Raw genomic sequence first — 19,120 nt, forward strand, 5'->3', positions numbered from 1 at the left:
AGAACGGAAAATCCAATTGCCAGATAAATACACGGACCCAAAAGCTTCCTTGACTACAGGTCAAGGAAGCTTTCTAGCTGTCTAGCGACCTTTTTAGAGTTAACAGAATATGAACAAGGCTTCGATTCAACACAAATGATGGAAACAGTTGCTTTTTAAAGAGGTCTACCCTCCTAATGATTAAACATAAATAGCACTCTGAGATTTGTATATGAAGTTGATACCTCTCATCTGGCTGCTGAATCACATTTGTTAGTTTTTGAGAAGTTTTGCTTATTTTGAAATAAATTCACTTTAATCTGATGTATCTGAGGGACAGACAAGTTTAAAGAAAGTTCGTCAAAAGCTTCCTTGACTTCAGTCTTTATTCTTGGTATGAAAAACTATTAGAAATGACAAGCATATAAAAGTATCATTCTGATGAGCTAGTTGATTCACTGTTAGCATACCAATGTTTAAGCTAGCTTTAAGGATCTGTCTGTGTCTGAATATTTGCTTAGCTTTCATTCACCTTTATCAAAATCACGCAAATCAGTGTAATTAGCACAAGTACATTAATCTCATCACAACCTCACATTGCACATTACTCTTCATTTCATTTTAGACTTGCAGTACAGATAAAGTTCAATATCCCACGCATATATCCAAGTGGAAACAACACTAAGCAGGACTTTGTTATTACATCATAAGTAACTAATTTTCTGTGAAAATAATTTTATATTCTTCTGTTTAAATTCCACATCAGGCCTAACCCTATCTAACAATTGCCCTTTGATATATCCAAATTCACAAATACATTTACCACTTTTCAAAGACAAATTAACATTTTCTAAAAAAAACAAAAACAAAAACAAAACAAGGCACACAGTGACTGACAGATTTCATAGATACAACATTGAATCTGGTCTAAAAGTCAAGTTTGTATTATGCTTCATGAAATAGGCAATGTGCATGTCATATGTCAACACAGACATCCATAAACCCAAAAGAGCAGGCACACCGTTTCATCAAATCTAGATCAGGAACAACAATAGGAGTATGTAAAACTATACAACAACTATGTGCTGCCTTGCCAATGCTCCTTTATCTCCCAGGACACATCCGGCACAGTTTGTACTTGTGTGGTCATTCATTCGGATGGACTATGGCCACCCTCTGTCTTCACCGCGTCCACCAGAAAACTGAGTTCATTGCACAGAGTCTCATGCCGATAGGCCATGCGGATTTGTGCCACATTTGTCCGTCGAATGTCGTTGCCTTCGGGTCCATCTTGTAGGTAGTTGGAGCCAATGAAGTGTTTCTTCTCCTGTGGATGGGAAGGTTAAAAATAGATAGACCAGATGTTGCACATAAAATAGTTTGATTTTAGCACGTGGCGAGGTTTTAATCCTAATCAAACACAGGTTTAGTGACTTAAACAGGGTCTGGCTCAATCTGAAGACAGTATATTATTGACTCGAACAAGAAGTCTCTATATCATATATCATAGATTGTTGTCCTAAACAGTCTCCAGTTTGACTTCTTAGTTCTGAGGTTACAGTAGCTCATTTGAATGAGTTTAAATACTTCAACTTTGATTTTAGGAAAGGCTGATTGAAATTGTGTCATCTAACCACTTATTGCAAAGAAATTGATATTAAGAAGCTTGGAGCAAGATTTCAGCAGGGATTGGCAAAATAGAATTGTGGGGCAATATATATTTCTTCAACGTCATAAATTTCCTGTGCTTCAATCATTTGTTGGACTATTGTGTAAACATTTGGAAATGAAGTAGCAGGACTACGTTTTGGTAATACAGTCATGTAAAGATTAGGATTTTTACATTACAATGTACAAAGTCTATGTTTGTAGTTCTTCAACTGCAATAGATGAGAAGAAAAAAAAAGAAAAAGAACTTTGGCTGTACCTGATGTGAGAGACCGCTCTGCAGAACACTGTTCCTGGCAATCTCACACAAATCGCAGGTGCTCAGTTTCCACAGCTGGGCAGCGATGGCGTACTCCTCCATCAAGGCCTCCTGAAATGTTTTAGGAACAGATGTTATCAATTGTTTTGTTAACAATTTATTAGACTGGCAAGTTTTGCACCTTTCAACAAGGGACTACAAATTACTTGTACTGTAAGGGAGATCCTGTTGCTTCTGAGCTACATACTATGCATCATAGTGATATTTATTACTTGTTTAGTTTTACAGATGTCTCTGGATTAGGGTGACCAAGACAAATTTTAATTTTTACAGTAGTTATCAATTAAAGTGATTCTGTGACGACACATAGGTACGATAATCCTTGTTCACACAGTTCTGACCTTGGTGTAGTGGAACTGCATGGGATCGTCGGTAGACAGGGACACACACAGTCCTTTATGTAGAAACTCTCGCAGTGGGTTCTTGGAGTACTGCAGGAACAGGCTGTTGTTGCTCAGGGGGGACATGGCAATCGGGATCTGGCCCAGGTAGTACAGATACTGCAACACTGGACTCTGAGGAGGAGGAAGACATGTAGACACACCACAGTAATGTGAGCAATGCCTCATGTTATTTTGATGGATTATTGGAGAAATTTTAATGTTAGAGATTAGAGGAATGCCATGGAAACTTTTTAATAGAGTCAAATGTCATAGGGTATTGCCAAGTTTTTAATTAATAGCATCGTGATTGCATCTATATCCAGTTCATGGAGGATCTTACAATTGCTGTAACACTGCAGCTGATAGATTTTAGGGTTCTGACAGCAGTTTGTTTTGAATGAACAGAAGAGTGAGTGAGTATGGACAGTGTTCATCACCACAGCTGAGCACAGAAAAAGTGCCACCCACAGAGATGCAGGTTATGGTTAAAATTGTCTGTATAGTGAAAACCTACTTCTAAGCTCAAAATTAGGTGAATATTCTTCCATCAGAAATATCAACAGCATTTTGTATTGTGTTGGATAGGTTTTAAAATTGTTGTCTCTTTCATGATTACGTTTGGCTTCTACTGCATCTACTGTGGAATGTCTGTCTTATGTTGATGGCAGTAAACCAATAGCAGTGAAACAGTGCGAAATATCTGTCGGCACCTTGTGCCATAAATATTCAAACTCTACTATGAATTTAGGGCTGCACCTTCTTGAGATTGAGTCCGTGGGAGATGTTGTCGGCTGTCAGGAAGGCGGACACCAAGTGGGTGATAGACCCTGCTTCGCCACAATGAGGCCGAAATTGGAAGGTGTTTAGTCCTCGCTCCCTGTAGAAAGACACAATTATTCTGTGTACTGACAGTAGTTAATAAGTTGCATTTGAAGAAGTTTTCTTATTTCACATTGTTAAAGTTTCCAAAAAATTGGTAAAGAAACTGCCTGTTATTGTGCGTTTCCATTCTCTAGAGTGCCAGTAGACTTAGCTTTAAATGTAACTCGTTTGCACATTTGTGTAACAATCAATTGATTCCTTTTTTCAGTCAAAGAATCAGTGTCAAAAACACGTTTGTCAGGTCTCTAATTGACTTGCAGTCTGTCTAGTGTCAAACACTTCACTCCAACAACTCGCTACCAATTGCTCACCCATGTGAGCCCAAAAAACATAAATAGAATGGATCCTAGCCTGTGAAATCATTTACATTTTGTTGAAGACTATCTCGTACCTTTCAGTTAATGCATGTACAAACAGGTGAGACTTACTTGCGCAAGTTGTTGAGCACCATGATGTTTGCATACATGTGGAACAGGTAGTAGGTGTAGGGAGGGTTGTCATCTGTGGTCCACGCCTCAGGTTTCGGGCTTTTGTAAGAGAACATGTGGTCACAGTGTTTGGACTCATCATCCACACTGTCAAATCCTGTCACCTGCAGAACAATGATAATGTCAACACGTTTGCAAAACAGATATTACACAACCATGTAAGTTTCATCAGTACTACGAGATGCAGTAACGTCTTTTACTTCTCTACTCAGTCACTAGCTATCATTGAAATATTTGGGTTGCTACAAGGCAAATAAATATGGCCCCGATTGTTCATTAAAAGTCTCCCATTTGTTACAGATTTGATTGTTCAAAAAATACTTACGTATTTTAAAAACACATGTATTGCTTTGTGCTTTTGAGGGTTGATTGTTGCCTCAAAGAGGGGGAGGAAAACGTTTTCCAGCATCTTCGCGAAGTGTGGTATTAATTTCTTTGACCTGAAAATGTCACTGCAAGACAAAAGGGATCAAGTCAACCCATTCTCTCATACAAGCAACACACACAACATTTTAGCATCAGTTTGCTTATTCAGAACAGCCTATTGATTATTGTAATTCTAAACTTGACTGTGAGGGGTATGAAATTTTGTGTTTGTCTGAGCTTAGATTTAGAGTCAAAGTTGTGCAACACTGACATGACAGAATTTATCCACACAGTATTTCTTAAACTATGACTTTACAAAATGCAAAATTAGGAACAGACATGATGTTTCACTTGCTGTATGTCAATCCTAAAAAAAATTATTTCATCACCGAGTGTGTGAATGGAAATAATTTAACTCTTGCTAAGAGAAGAGGTTTTTTGTTGCTGTGACTAGACTCAGGTGTGTTTGCGTCAATAGGCCCATGTTTGCCTTATTGTCAGGAGTGCTTTCTCTGTCTCACAGTTGGCTCCTGTTTCCATTGAATGCTTACTAGATCCTGGGAACTTGGATCATCCATCTCATGTTGGGTGAGTGGACCTTATGCTGGATGAACCAGGTTGCTAGACTCTCCCATTCGCTGGCAGAGCGGCCGTAAATTGACAGACGGGGCTCAGCATGCTGGTATTTGCTCTCTTCCAGTTCCTTTGCAACTTCCTGAAACAGGCAACAAACCACAGGAAGTTAGCTGTGTTTCTTGATAAAGCAGAAGTAACCTTTTGTAATCATTAACTGAACAGACAACAGATAATGTCACATCCGTGCCAATTCTAAATACCAACAAAGCCTTCTTTATATTCAAAAGAATAAATGTAGACATTAGACTTTATGCACTCTGATAACATTTCAGAAGACAACCATCAGTAGTTGCAAGGAATCAATAATTTTGCTATTTTTTAACCTCTGACAAGACATTGAAGAAGATCTTTCATCTTCATTTGGTGCAGATGTACATATTATATACAATACCATTCAAAAGTTTGGGATCACCCAGGCAATTTCATATTTTCCATGAAAACTCCCACTTATTCATGTACTAACATAATTGCACAAGGGTTTTCTAATCATCAGTTAGCCTGTCAACATGATTAGCTAACAGAATGTACCATTAGAACACAGGAGTGATGGTTGCTGGAAATGGGCCTCTGTATCCCTATGTAGATATTTCATTAAAAAAAAAAAAAATCAGCCGTGTCTCATTAGAATAGTCATTTACCACATTAACAATGTCTAGACTTTATTTCTGATTAATTTAATGTTATTGTCATTGAAAAAAACTGCTTTTCTTTCAAAAATAAAAGATATTTCTAAGTGACCCCAAGTTTTGAACGGTTGTGTACATCTAACTGATACTATACCTTGACGAGACGTGCAAAGTATTCTCCTTTGATGGTGTTGTCTGTTTTCAGATAAATCTCTCGCAGTTCACTGGCTCCCACAGGATTGTATTTGGAGTTGAACTTGTCAAACCGATGAAATGTTTGTCTTCCCTAAGAGAGTAATTTGTGGTTAAAGGGGAATCTTGTGTTCTGATGATCACAACAATCTTAATCCAACAAAGTAAATAAAGTAATTATTTTCAGATTGCATTACATGCATTTTAATTTATACTTACAGCATGCACATCCAGAGAGTCCACAGTGAGGTCGTAGGGGTCCATGTTGAGGTTGTTGAAAACTTTCTTGAGTGTCATCTTCTCATTGCCTTTCTCCAAGACCACACGATCTGCCTCTGTCTGGTATGTGGTCTTTATAAATTTCAGCAGATGCTTCTGGTTCATGCAAGCAGCAGCGTGTATATGTGTGTCCACCTGTGTTTGACATAAAGCAAATAGTGATAATGTGAATGACCTTATTGGACAGCTTACAATATATCCATTAACTGGTGTTTATTTACACTGAGGGCACGGTGAAGAATAACTTCTACTGTAGTGAGCCAACCCTTTTGCCCAAGACTGTGCCAATCAGATGAACTGCCTTTTATATTTTTTTTCTACCGGGTTAATCGTTTCCATGCTCCTGCACTAAATGGAAAAATAGTAACCAACCTTTCTAACGTTGTAGAAGTCCCTGTGTGGAACGCTTTTCAGCTCTTTTAGCTCTGCCATTTCATTCAGCATTTCATGAAGGTAGAATTTAGAGGCCAAGAAATTCAGCCTTCTGTGACAGTAGGTTTTCCTTTGAGACAACACAAGATCAGAAAAATGTAAGAAATGCCATTTTACAAACTAATTTTCGCCCGCCCATTTCAGAGTGGGGAATTATTTATGTGGCATGGTAAAATACGACTCAAAAGCTGTGTATGATGCCAGTTTTATTGATTGTCTTAAAGAATATATGTGTATACTTACGTAGGGCCGTCGGCTATCATTGCAAGTACATGGCTCAAGTCAATCGCAAAGGTCTCAAGGTCAGGGTAAGGGAGGCTGTGGGGTTGCTGCTGTTTCAGGGCCTCTGCACTGTCATAAACATGAACTATCCCATCTTTCATCTGCAGCTCATAGTTTAGGTCCTCAGGAATACCCTCCATGGAGTACGGATCCTGTCCTTCTTGAGGGGGAGGCCAAATGTCTGCAGATGATAGATTATAGAAAACAAGATATGAGGATGCTTTGCAATAGCACTAAGTTATATAGACTCTTGAATTATTATAATAAACTTTTTGCCATGATAAAACTTTAAGACATTTCTAAAACAACACATTCAACACATTTTTTAGAGAACATAGAACAATTAATAATGGAGCCCATTCATTCACAAATTATAAAAGCTAAATGAAAACTAGAGCAAGTTATTAAACCTTTAGATTAGGGTTTTGACCTTGCAGTGTTATTATTCGCAGCCTTAAAATTTTAGTTACACTAGCAGAAAGTTCTAAACTTAAAATATATGAAGGTACAATAAAAGTAAAATGTCATACCAACCAGGATGTTTTCAGTTACAAAGTGCATTATTGTAAATAAAGACATTTAAACATACCGTTTAAACATCAACATGTTTCTTTATTCATTCAACCTTAAGTGTATTGTGAATGTGACGCATACCAGACTTAATATTCCCAATCTGTAGCTACAGCCTGAAAATGGGATCAAATGGAACTTCATTCATCCTCAGAATTTTTGTGCCAACATTCAGCACACATAGTAAAAATGCATATTTACATAGCAGCACAAGATATCACATGTTTATTATTATTGTATTTACACATTAAAATACAAATACTTATTTGAGCCAGGTACCAAATGTCCCGAATATGTTTGCATTCAGTTATTTAGATGCATGCTGTAGTTACTTAATATTTGCAGTGTGCAGCAAACTCTACACCAAGTTGTGCATCAAATATTTTTTTTTAGGATGGACACTCAAAATGGTCGCATTTGAGAGTTTTGGTGAGATTATAAAATTTTGTAATTAAGCCCATTCAAATAAAACATTTTCCACTTCGTCATTAAGTATTGCATGAGTTTATTTCATAAGTATTGTGACATTTAACTATGCTAGTGTGACTAAGAAGTTTGCTGCTTAACCACTGATAATCACACTGATGAAATTATCTATACACACATCCTCTGTTAACAGTTTAAGTAGAGATGTATAAGGGAAAGAGTTTTTTTTTTTTTTTTAATTGTAGAATTCCCTATTCCAGTCAGGATTGAAATAGTAAGTGAAAAAAAATTTGCCACTTTGAGCTCCTTGAGCTCATGGTGCAACAGCCAATGTGTTGTAAGACATCCTTTGCGGTAAACTCCCTGGGGTATTTTTATACTGCAGTCCTCGATCATTTCCCAGTTAGACAGTCGGTAGACGGTAGACAGTCGATTCATGGAGAGGACACCCTGTTACATATGTTAACTGCACAGGTGTCTGTGAGGAGCCAGCAGCAGTTTGTCTACAAAACGCCTACTCTAAAAATGTTACTTTAGATCCATTTGAACTCATACTATTCCCATACAAACTTTTTAGATTGGACATCAGAACCTTAATCTTTAACCAGCCAAAATGTATTTCCTATGCCCAGTGTAACCACATTAAACTGTTGATCTTTACTCATCCTTCACCAAAGCTCATACAACACTGATAACCCCAGATGGTAAACAATACTGCATTTTTGTTCTTGTTAATCAAATCATTTGAATGATTGATTTTTCAAATTACTCAGTTACAGACTCCTATCAATGATTGTGACTAATATTTGCAAAAAGTGGCCAGATAACCAACTTAAATTCAGCAATGCAGCAAATTTTTTGATTACCTCAAGAATAATATTTGACATATGAATACTTCTAAGATGACACTTTTTCTTTCTCTGTCTTTCTGTTCTTGTGAGCTGCATTGTACTTTGCAGAAGCTTCTGGAAACATACCCTTTTGTTTGTTGTCAGGAATAGTCTGACCTTGGCTCACACACTCTTCACACCAGCTCTGATACACACATACAGAGAGGTCTTAAAATAGCTGTACCGAATAGTTGATACATAAATCGGCTTCATCGTTGCAATGCAATACACAACTACACATTGGAACAAACAGTGGAGATTGTCCTGAAATTGATTGATAGGCAATGATATTTAGTATACGCTCCGTATATGTACCTAATTGTTGACCTGAAATTATTGTTGCGATTATTTCAGTTGCTTTAGTTGAGCTCTTGTTTTGTTAATGCACCTCCTTTGGCAGGCTCACCTTAGCATTGGCGTCCTTTTTGTTAAATCTACTGTGAGAAATGGAATTATTGAGAAATGACTGCACTTGTTCAGTTTTACCATAGAAGCATACAACCTCTAGCTGCATGTACAAGAGTAAAGAACACATGCATACATAAAAAAAAAACAAAATAACTACTTTACCAGAGTAGTAGCCTGTAAATCGTTTTTTCTAGGTAAGCAAGTTTTGTAGATGCCCCCACCTGGCAAGACCTCATCCTCCTCCTGCCACTTCTCATTTTCCACATTGCGAAGGAAACGGGCAGTGGTTCTGGGGAAGCGGTGGTAGGCCAGCCTGGAGTATTTCTCTCTGATGAACAATGCTGTGAGGAGACTCTTGGCTGCTTGCTGGTAATCCTCAACTGTGATCTGGAAACATCACGGGGAATTTCAAAAAGCTGTAAATTCAAGTTTTTAAACGTATTCATTATTGTAAATGAGTTTTAATTTAGTGTGTTCCTTCATCAAGACAACATACTCGAAACAGTTTGCCCTAAAACACTTTAAAGAATTCCAGAAATTAGATGAAACTGTGGTTCAGAGCTTCATAGATGTTGCTTCTTGTCAGCACCAAAACGTTAAAGAGATTCTAAGCTCTTGAACAACACTGGTGGTTAACGTCAGGTCTCAATAAGCACACTGTTGGCAGTCTCACAAGTATTCAGTTGACATTCACGTGTCTTTACAGGATGAAATCAGTTTTTTTTTTTTAATATAATTTTTGCATTGAGACTTTTTGACAATGGTCAGTATACAGAGGATGGACTTCTATTTGGGTAAAACATGGCATTTACTGTGGTGGTCGTAACTGGCCACACTTTCTTTTTACTTTGTTATTGGTGTGATACTGTATGTCAGTCATACATTTTGTTTTCCGATAAGAAATGATGACTGCAGTCCTACTGGGGATCTCGCCAACATGGCTATTGATGTTAAATCTTACTGTCTCTTGTTCAATTGTTGCGTATTTATTTACGTAGAGGGACTTATGGTTCCTATTTTGATTGCAGGGAGATGTTGAGTTGCGAGTTGTACATCAGCTTGTGAAGTGTTCACACTGCTTACCCCTGCACAGTAGTCCCCGCTGATGGTAACCCGCTGGAAGTCTGGGAAGCTTTCTGGCAGAGCAGGTTCAGGAGTGGCTGGACTTAGCAGTGGGGAAACGCCAGGCAGGACCCAGTCAGGGCAGGGTATCTGCAAAGATACTGACTGCGAACGCTTCAACATAAAGTTCTTCTTCCTAGTGACACACAAGAAGGGACAAGCATTACTCTAACAGACCGATAGCTCACGTCTGCCTAAATTACACATTTAAAAAAATGGGAGCATTTTCTGCTGTTGGTTGGTGGTTTATGATGCAAAAATATTCATAAAGAGACGTGTTTGATTACATTTCCTACCTCTTAACAGACTCCTGAGACTGCTGCTCAGCCATCTCCTTTTGCAGTGCCCTCTCCCTGTCCTCATGCAGACCGATGGGACAGTCCTCTGGCACAGTGAATAGCGACATGGCATCCTTGGTTTCTTCCTCCTTCAGGGCAGAGGCGTATACCTTCTCTGCTATCAGACGTACCCTCTCATCCATCTCACTCATTGACATTCTTTGGAAAAGCCGGGGGATATCTGAGGAGGTCAAGTAAATGTACGTTTAAGTGAGTCAGTTTTTTTCTTGCCAACAAATGTGGTGTTTACAAAGGTATCAGAGGAAGGAAAGCAGGAAGATTTGTCCTCTAAATGCATATAGTTTTTATTCAATTCCAGAAACTACATGTTTTTTCTATTCTAATATTGTGAGCTAATAGCCATTACTAGGAATTAATTACTGCAGTCAATAGCAGTACTAAGTGAAGTAGATGGATGTTATAATATAGTAATGTCTGAGCAAGTTGCTGACATGCCGACGCATTATATTTCATTTCATTAATGTGAGGAATTATAGCAGCATGTAAAGGAGAAATAACATTTCCTTAGCGATGGCAGTAAATACAATTTCCTGGTAGATAAACTTGAGACGTATGAGTCTGAAGCAGGGCAGAGGGGTATTTTGCAATGCCTCATGTTATCTTGCACCAGTAAGCATGTCTTGAATGGCTGATTTGTGTTTCAGTGCTGGCTATGTATTCTGCCAACTGGTGAGGCAAGTTACAGTAAACACAATTAATCACTTTTCTGGCCACCCTCAAGTGGCAGTATGACCTCTTAGCTCCTGGGGAGTAAGGGTCACTCTTTGTGAGACCAAACAACACTGACAACAGTATGTGACACTTGGAAAACCAAAAAGAGTTATAAGACCTGGACTTTGTCTTTTGATAATGTGTGTTTTTGTCATACAATTTCAGCTTAATGTAACACTAAAATTGTCATAAACCATCACTGATAATGCAACTCATACATAATATACGTTGTATGAGTTTGTAATCAATCTGCATTCATGACTACAAAGTTCCAACGCGCTGGAGGGACGTGAGTTTTAGATGTTCAGTTGACAGTCGGTTGCTGGTTGAACTTTATGCCTTCATACTCTCATTGTTGCTACATTTTGCTACAGAAATCTCTTCAGTGGATCGAAATTTCTTTTATTACTCACATTTTTTGCAGAAAATCTAAAACAGCTTGGCTTATAGAAAGTCAAAAATAAACCTTTCCAAAAGGATCTGCAAATGTGCATTGTGGTACTTCACAGGAATATAGTTATTGTAGCTTTTACTGTAAATGGAAAAGGAATGTCTGACCCTGCTATAACTGCATACTATCATCTTGTTTCTCAAGACCTTTTGGTGGGAAAACAGTCTGTTTATTTAGATTGAGCTGGCTTGTTATGCACCCATGGCATGAGCTCTGATGCTAATTTTAAACTCAAGGCCCTGTGAATATGTAGTTTGATCAGATTAGATGATACACAGCAGGGTTGTTTTCAAATAGCTTTGCCTGCTCGCGTAATGCCCGTGGTGTAAAAACTACTGTTGCTAACCAACATCCCATCAGTGGTGGAGAAGTCTGGCTATTCTGATAAACAGGTCATCACTGTTACTAAAATTATTTGTGCTGCAGTCAGTGTAGGTCAGTCGGTCACATCAAACCATGTGCAGATACATGAATCAACAAGTCCAAGACTGGATGTGCAGCACACTATATCAGATGACAAATTTCTCAGGTGCAGACTGCATTCCTGATCGTTTACATGCAACTCCATCCGTCTAAAAACTTTCAGCAATCTTGGCATCTTCCCAGATGACACCATTAACATTTGCCCTCCCACTGGCACAGTTTGCTGCCTGTTCATTGGCTTGCACCATTCGGAAGCTGTCATTCCTAATGACTCTGTCAGCACGTGTACACTCTGTGTACTGGACCAGCTGAGCAGCCTCTTGGATGACCTTGACCTATAGCCACCCCAACTATAGAAACCTGACACGCACTCTGGGTGTGTTAGGAAGGTTCATCGTTTGCAAGTAAATATTCGTCTTTAATTTTGCACTGTGACAGTATTGCAATATTGCCAACATTTGCACATAGAATGTATCTATAACTTTTTTATTTTATTCTATTTTATTATAATAATAATAATAATAATAATAATAATAATAATAATAATAATAATAATAATAATAATAATAATAATAATAATAATAATAATAATAATAATAATAATTATTATTATTATTATTATTATTATTATTATTATTATTATTATTATTATTATTATTATCATTACATTTTTATCTTATCTCATTTTATTTGTTATTTCAGTTGTGTGAAGGGGACTCGCAAAATAAGAATTTCATTACTCAGGGTAAGCACTGTTTCTGCTGTGTGTATGACAATAAAGTTCTTGAGTATATAACAAGTTTACAACAATCACAAAAACAGAAAATAATTCAATGCTTCAATTCACAATATTCACTTTTAATATTTTTTTAAATATCCTTTTCTTCAGCTGTTGGGTTAAAGCTGGTATATCTTCTTTAGATTTGTCAAGATCAGTCAGAAAGTAAATTGTCCATTACTGCCTTTGTGCATCAGACAATAGCTGTTAAGTGAACCTCTTTAGTATTATTTATTTTATTTTTTAAAAAACACTTTGCATCTCAGCATCACTGAACAGTTTGATAAGCAGCAGGGGTACTGTAGGTCTGTCTGTCTCTTACCTTCTGTTGTGATTTGGGCCATGTTTGGTTTTCTCAGTCTCTGCCTGTTGAGTCAAGTATTTCAGCTTTCATATGTCTGCTTCTGTGTCTTCTAGACCCCCCTAGCTCCTAGCTTTGGCTCCACTGTTTTCATATGCCTGGCATTCGATGCCGGGTCTCACAGAATACTTTCAAGTGTTGCTAAATGCTCTTGAAACTGTCAAGATTCTCCTCGTGCCTGGTGTCTCTCGTATCTGTGAAGCTTCTCCTCAGGGTTTTCACTCTGACTGCCTCTGTCAGGCTTTGCTCTCTTGTTTATGTGGCCCAGGGACTGCATGCGTGATGCAGCTGCTAGATGTTGCAGTCTTGAATATCCTCCTCTACCTCTATTTTAGGGTGTTGTGAGCATCATGGCAACAGGAGCAGCTAATCCAAGCTGGTATGTCACAACTGGCTGCTAACATGAGAGCAGCTATCTGTGAGATGGGGCAATAAGGAGGGAATGAAATACTGTGGTTCACCAGGTAATATTAACACTTTGATGCACAACATGGATCAAAAGATACCCATATTCCATTGAATATGGGTCACTTTTGACCCATGTTGTGCATCAAAGGCTGGGAGTGCACCTTTCAAGATCCTAATTGCTCCCATATGATTCAGTAAGGCATAACTAGCTGCTACGTTAAAGGCCATTTTTTCAATGCAAATGGTCTTCACAGGGGCCGCCGTTGGATTTCCTTTTTTTTAAAATCCGTTATCTACCAAATTCAAACAGTTAATCTGATAAGATTATGACTATGAAAACACGTCGGCAATCATCTGAAAACAGTTTTCCATGATTACTGTAGCATATACAGTTTTATGCATAATCTTCTATTAAATAGGTTTCTAATAGAGTGAAATTATACTTTAGTGTACAGCAAATACTCTGAAGGCTTCAGAGTATTACTGTGACTGCAGTGAAAGAAAAGGTCATAAGTGTTCATTCTTTAATCCAAATAACTCAACCCAAAGTCTGACTAAAATAGTAGTAAAAATATGTCCGAACATGTTACTTTCCATTGCAAAACAAGCCACAGAAAATATACCAGTGCTGCAGGGTTTGTCATTTAGTGAAGTACAATTCAGGAAAAAGAAACTGCTTGAACCTATTTGTGTAGTTGGCGCATAATCATATGTTCACAAAAGTGGCAGTCCAGGCTTTAGCTGCACTTGTGTCAGATTTCCTGCTTTGAATCACTGCTATAGATTGTATATATATTTTATATGCAATCTATGACCACTGCCCTGGCTTTAAGCTCAGCTTTCTGAAGTGTATACAGTGAATAAATCTCCTGTTGGGGCCACTGTGTAGTAGTGGACCCAGCAGGAGGTACCATAGTTCTTACCTTTCCCACTACAGTTTGAAATGACAGCACACACTTTTGAAATGCACTGAAATATTGTGCTTTTACTATTACAATAGAAAACAGTCCAAAGTCATTGATGCTCTTCGTAGTATGTTGCCAAAAGGTGACTCAATTTTTTTCCTGTGCAGTATTTAGGTGGAACTTCAAGGTTGAGTGGAGTAAAATCCTTGTCCAGCATCAGTGAAAGAGGCCGATTTGTGTGTCACCAGGAGTGGTGAGCTGTGTTGTAATGATATTCAACGACTGAATGTATAGAATTTTGCCTGCAGCCCTCAAATCAGAGCCAAGTTTGCTTTTCTGTAGAACTGTGCATCTGTGCCTGTGTTTTGGAATACTGGAACATTTACTTACCCCTCCCAAAGCATGGTGTCGACTGCTGCTTATAAAGGAGTGCCTCCCTTCTCTTCATCTGGCTTTTTCCTAGAAGAAGCATAGCTTTAATTAACAATGGACTACTCACTGGTAAAGTAATAGCTTAGATGTGGAATCTGGCATAAATATATGTCCCCTCTCTTAAGACCACTAGAGATTGTGGTGGACTTTTGAAGCTTTAGTGTGGGGAGATGGTCTGTGCAGGCCCAGCTGTAGCTGCTTTGAGAGCTCCACAGCCCCAGCTGCCAGTTATCTCAGCTGATTAGCCTGGAGCTGAAGACCTGCACTCCTGCCTTTGTACTCCTCGCCTCCCAGCTTGTCTGACTGGGCCACCCCCGATTCCCTCCATGTACATCCAACCATCTACATACATCATCACACCTGGAGTATAAATCATCAACCAACCTCACAGTCAAGGTGGCTGGAATTTCGTGTGAACAGTTTGCCCTGGTGCTGCTTGTCTTTGTGTTTTGTGTGTGTGTTAAGTGTTTTCTGTATGTCTGTGGGTGTATCAAAAGTTCATCTTTGTGAAACTTAAATGTTTCTTGTAACAGAATATTACAATTTTAAATTATATTTTGTTGATTTGCAAGGGAAATTGTCTTCTTCCATATCCCAGCTTGTTAGGAAACTGGCATCAGAAGGCAGGATCATCCCTACTACGGCGGCTCTAGAGCTGATGTGGTTATGGGGCTTGTTCAAGGGCTGAATAGTGGCCATGTTTAACCATGTTTAAAGCATAATTACATCATTTTGACCATGTTTGTAGATTAAAGTCTAATCAGGCCTGACATTTAGCATGATTATAGGCAGTACTATAGTATTGTTTCCAATGTTTAAGCTGTATGTGTTTGTTTCTAATATCTTTGTTTAGACTAATTAACATTATTTAAAGAAATGATCTCAATTGCAATTATTGCAATAATTATTATTACTATAATCTTAAAAATGTAACCCTCATTAATTAAATCAGGTCTTTTTGATGCATTCATAACTTTAGTCACACTGTGGGGGAGGCATTCTCTTTGTGGCAGGAGAAAAATGGCATTTTGAATTGAATTGGTCCTTTAAAGGCATTTCAACGAGTAAAAACAACTGCTTTGGGGCTTTTGACTCCAATGCTGCAGAAAGACTACATTTATTACTAAAACCATCATCGCTACAGGAGGCAGACAACAATCCAAACATGGGACACTCCTGCTGCTCGGCTGGACCAGCATGTTAAATTTACGTTAAGTGTAAAATTATCTTTGCAAGACATGGGGTTCAGTATGGCAAGTGTCTGTTACAATCTAAAATAAGCCATGTCTAGAGAGATTTAGGGTGAAGTGAGTGAAGATTAATCCTTAAACATCAGTACAGCACAATGTGTTGGTACCATGAAGTGACGCAACATGCTTGCTGCAATGTCAGACGTCAGTACATTAACCAGTAGCAGTATCAGTAGCAGGAGATAGTTGCTGATAAATGCTGTGAAATGCACCTCACAAAGATTGTATTATATGTTTTCGAATACCTGTGAGTATTTATTTGGTTGATATTTTCATTCATTTTACAAGAAATGCACTGGAGACCGAGAGCAGATCTAACAATGGCAAAAGGAACCTTTTTTTTCTTTATTCCATAGAGGAATTAGGGACAAATAATAGTCCAGTAACAGATATGATATTGACTTAAAAGAAAATTAAATTATTGTTAATGGTAGGTGATAACAGGATTAATTGTGCTGACTAATTTTTAAACGTTAGAATTATGTTTTTTTGCTACATTAATATTCAAAAAGTGAGCTGTAAACACACAGTTTAAGGTTTTAGATATAAGCCTTGCAGTTTTCCACAGAAATGCATGTTTTAATGAGAAGTGTCTTCTGTTTGGCCCCCTACCACAAAGGCCTGATTGGTGAAGTGCTGCACTGCTGGTTGTCCTTCTGTAAGGTTCTCCCTCCTCCAAACTTTGAGAACTTTTTGACTGCATTATATGTATACAACATTGAGCTGACCAACATTAAAAGAAGTAGAAGATAAAAGAAAACCAGGCTGACAGTCAGCTGAGAACATTTCACATCAAATGTTGTGTTGGTTTTGGAATTTCCTGTTTTTTTCTGCCGAAGGCTTAGCGTACACAACGTTGCAACATTGAGTCACACTGCTGTTTTGTTTATCTAAAGGTTCTGCACTGGTGTGCACTATCAGCATACTAACATCAATGCAAACAGGTTTGTTTATATTGGAATATTCAAATTCTCCTAAATCGTATATAACAGTTTCCTCTGTAGGGTCGTGGGGGCGGTGGGGGTGGAGTCTATCCCAGCTGATTTAAGGTGTAGGTAGGGGACTGTGGGAAGAAGCCGTAGTACCTGGAGAAAACCCACACATGCACAGGGAGAACATGCAAACTCCACATAGAAAGATCCCAGGCTGAGGTTCGAACCCAGGACATTGAATTTTAAGACAAAGTGCAAACGCACACAGAAGACATTGGAACTGGAACATAGTTGAATCAACCAGACCATATTTGGAGGTGGTCAGGCTTGAATTGTGATCAGACTTAAAGTATAAATGCAATCTGAACAGGACCACATTCATCAGAAAAACATTGGCCCATTGAGATCACCTAGCTGTACTGCTTTGAAGTAAATCTGGCTGAAATTGTTGGCTCTAGCTGTTAGCTGTTAGCTCGAAAATTCTTCAATAAAAAAATTCAGTCATATGCAGTTGTGGGCACAATTGAGATAGCGAAAACACATTTGGACATCAAATATCCATGCAAGGATCAATGCATTAGATATGATTTATTTGACTGAGAGGTGCTCAGTTATCCTGATTTAATAAATAGCACTTTATGACAACAGGAATAATATACTAGTTAATTCACAACTGACTGTCCGAACAACACATTGATTGAAGTAGTGGACTCTTTTGCAGTTATGATCCGTTCCACCTAATCACAGACTTTACTGCTGTACAGAATGGTCTTAAATTAAGAAACTGAAATTATCAGTCTTCCTCCTTCACTGTTTTGATGCCAGTGTGGTGTTGTAGACAGCATGGTCAGAAATAGCATGATTGATAGTCCAAAAACTCTAAAGGCATTTTCATGCTCTGACATGACTGGGGTGTTCCTCAGGACATTCTCAGAACTTGAAGTTCTTGTTTTGGGTATGTACCAGTGGCTCGTTTTTTGTATTGACTTGGACAAACTATTGAGACTTGCAAAGAATGTCATGGCTAGGCATTTCTATATGCTGAGGCCCGTATCATGTGCCAAGTCTAACAGATCTTAGAAAGTTAAGCATTCCTGTGTTTACATTACTTGAAAGAAACACAGAGGCTCTGTGATTGTTTGAAAATGCAAATATTTGCCCCCTGTGCAAACAAACGGACATAGTTGTAGCTGAAACAAAAATTTCTACAAGCAGGCACAAGTAGAAACTGTAATCTGATAGTGAAAAGAGGTGATGGCAAAAGTGTCTTGTTGGGAAAACAGGTGAGCAGATGTTTTCTGCCACTAATTTATGCTTGGACAGATCATGGTCTTTTAGGCCTTAGTTTTTTGTAATTTTTCTTAGAAGTACAAATGACATGATTGTGGTCTAGTCCTACTTTGTGGAAAATAATTTTCACATAATTTATGTTCACAGCAAATAGTCTGCATCTTAAGTATCTTGCAGATCTCTCAAGCATTGCTTTCCATGTCCTGTACAAGTCACCAGAGATACATTTCTGCCTGTGGGAATCATTGACTATGGTATACCTGGACAGGCTTTTCTTTGGTCGGTTAGGGAACAAGAGCATGAACACACCCACACAAACATGAAACTGTAAGCACTGCACCTTAAAACTAAAAATCCTGGTGTTTTTAATTACCAATTATATTGAATAATATTGTAATTCTTCTCTTGTACCACCCGCTAGTCTGAAAAACAGAGCTAAGAACCACTTTAAAGAACAGTGTCCTTTTACTTCAAAATATGTGATCTCCATTGATTTCCAAGGCAGATTAACACAACGGCATTTCTATCAGCAGATGCTACATTCAAAGCAGGGTAAGTGCAAATAGAATGCCAGAGTGGTGACAATAGTATGAAGTGATTATAGATAGAACAGCTTGAAGGTAAAGCTTCAAGTTAAAAGTAGAATAAAGAATCATTGTGACAGCAGTGTACTTACTGTTTGCAGGCTCGTGCACAACGTTAAAATCTCCTGGAACAGTTGAGACCCTTATTAGGTGTCATCGGACGGAAGTCTTGTAAGTTCAGCCTCTGGCAGAAGCACAGCTGGTTTACCCTTTCACTGCCAGTAAGAACTGTAAAGGTGCACAGTATAAAACACATGAGTTTCAGGAAGTGATCTGCATCCGTGTTTA

At 38.2% G+C, this 19,120-nt stretch overlaps 1 protein-coding gene across 3 annotated transcripts; it reads right to left on the reverse strand.

Moving 5' to 3' along the window:
* Positions 1-351: 351 nt before the first annotated feature.
* ampd3b (adenosine monophosphate deaminase 3b) lies at positions 352-19,120 on the reverse strand. 3 transcript variants are annotated; one of them, XM_023281953.3, is made up of 16 exons: positions 18,925-19,120; positions 14,735-14,803; positions 10,245-10,467; positions 9,910-10,084; positions 9,048-9,213; positions 6,494-6,713; positions 6,191-6,320; positions 5,759-5,953; positions 5,502-5,633; positions 4,637-4,800; positions 4,045-4,171; positions 3,660-3,823; positions 3,106-3,226; positions 2,308-2,481; positions 1,907-2,017; positions 352-1,306 (listed from the first exon to the last, which is right to left on the reverse strand). In XM_023281953.3, the coding sequence occupies exons 2-16, from the start codon at positions 14,790-14,792 to the stop codon at positions 1,130-1,132; spliced, it is 2,337 nt and encodes a 778-aa protein (XP_023137721.1). In that variant the 5' UTR covers positions 14,793-14,803; positions 18,925-19,120; the 3' UTR covers positions 352-1,129. The 3 variants fall into 3 exon arrangements, with proteins under 3 accessions (XP_023137721.1, XP_023137720.1, XP_035809505.1); XM_023281952.3 differs by lacking the exon at positions 18,925-19,120 and having other exon boundaries at positions 14,735-14,958; XM_035953612.2 differs by lacking the exons at positions 14,735-14,803; positions 18,925-19,120 and adding an exon at positions 12,993-13,291.

The sequence above is a fragment of the Amphiprion ocellaris genome, chromosome 3 (genome assembly GCF_022539595.1).
Source record: "Amphiprion ocellaris isolate individual 3 ecotype Okinawa chromosome 3, ASM2253959v1, whole genome shotgun sequence".
In the NCBI taxonomy this organism is placed as follows: Eukaryota; Metazoa; Chordata; class Actinopteri; family Pomacentridae; genus Amphiprion; species Amphiprion ocellaris.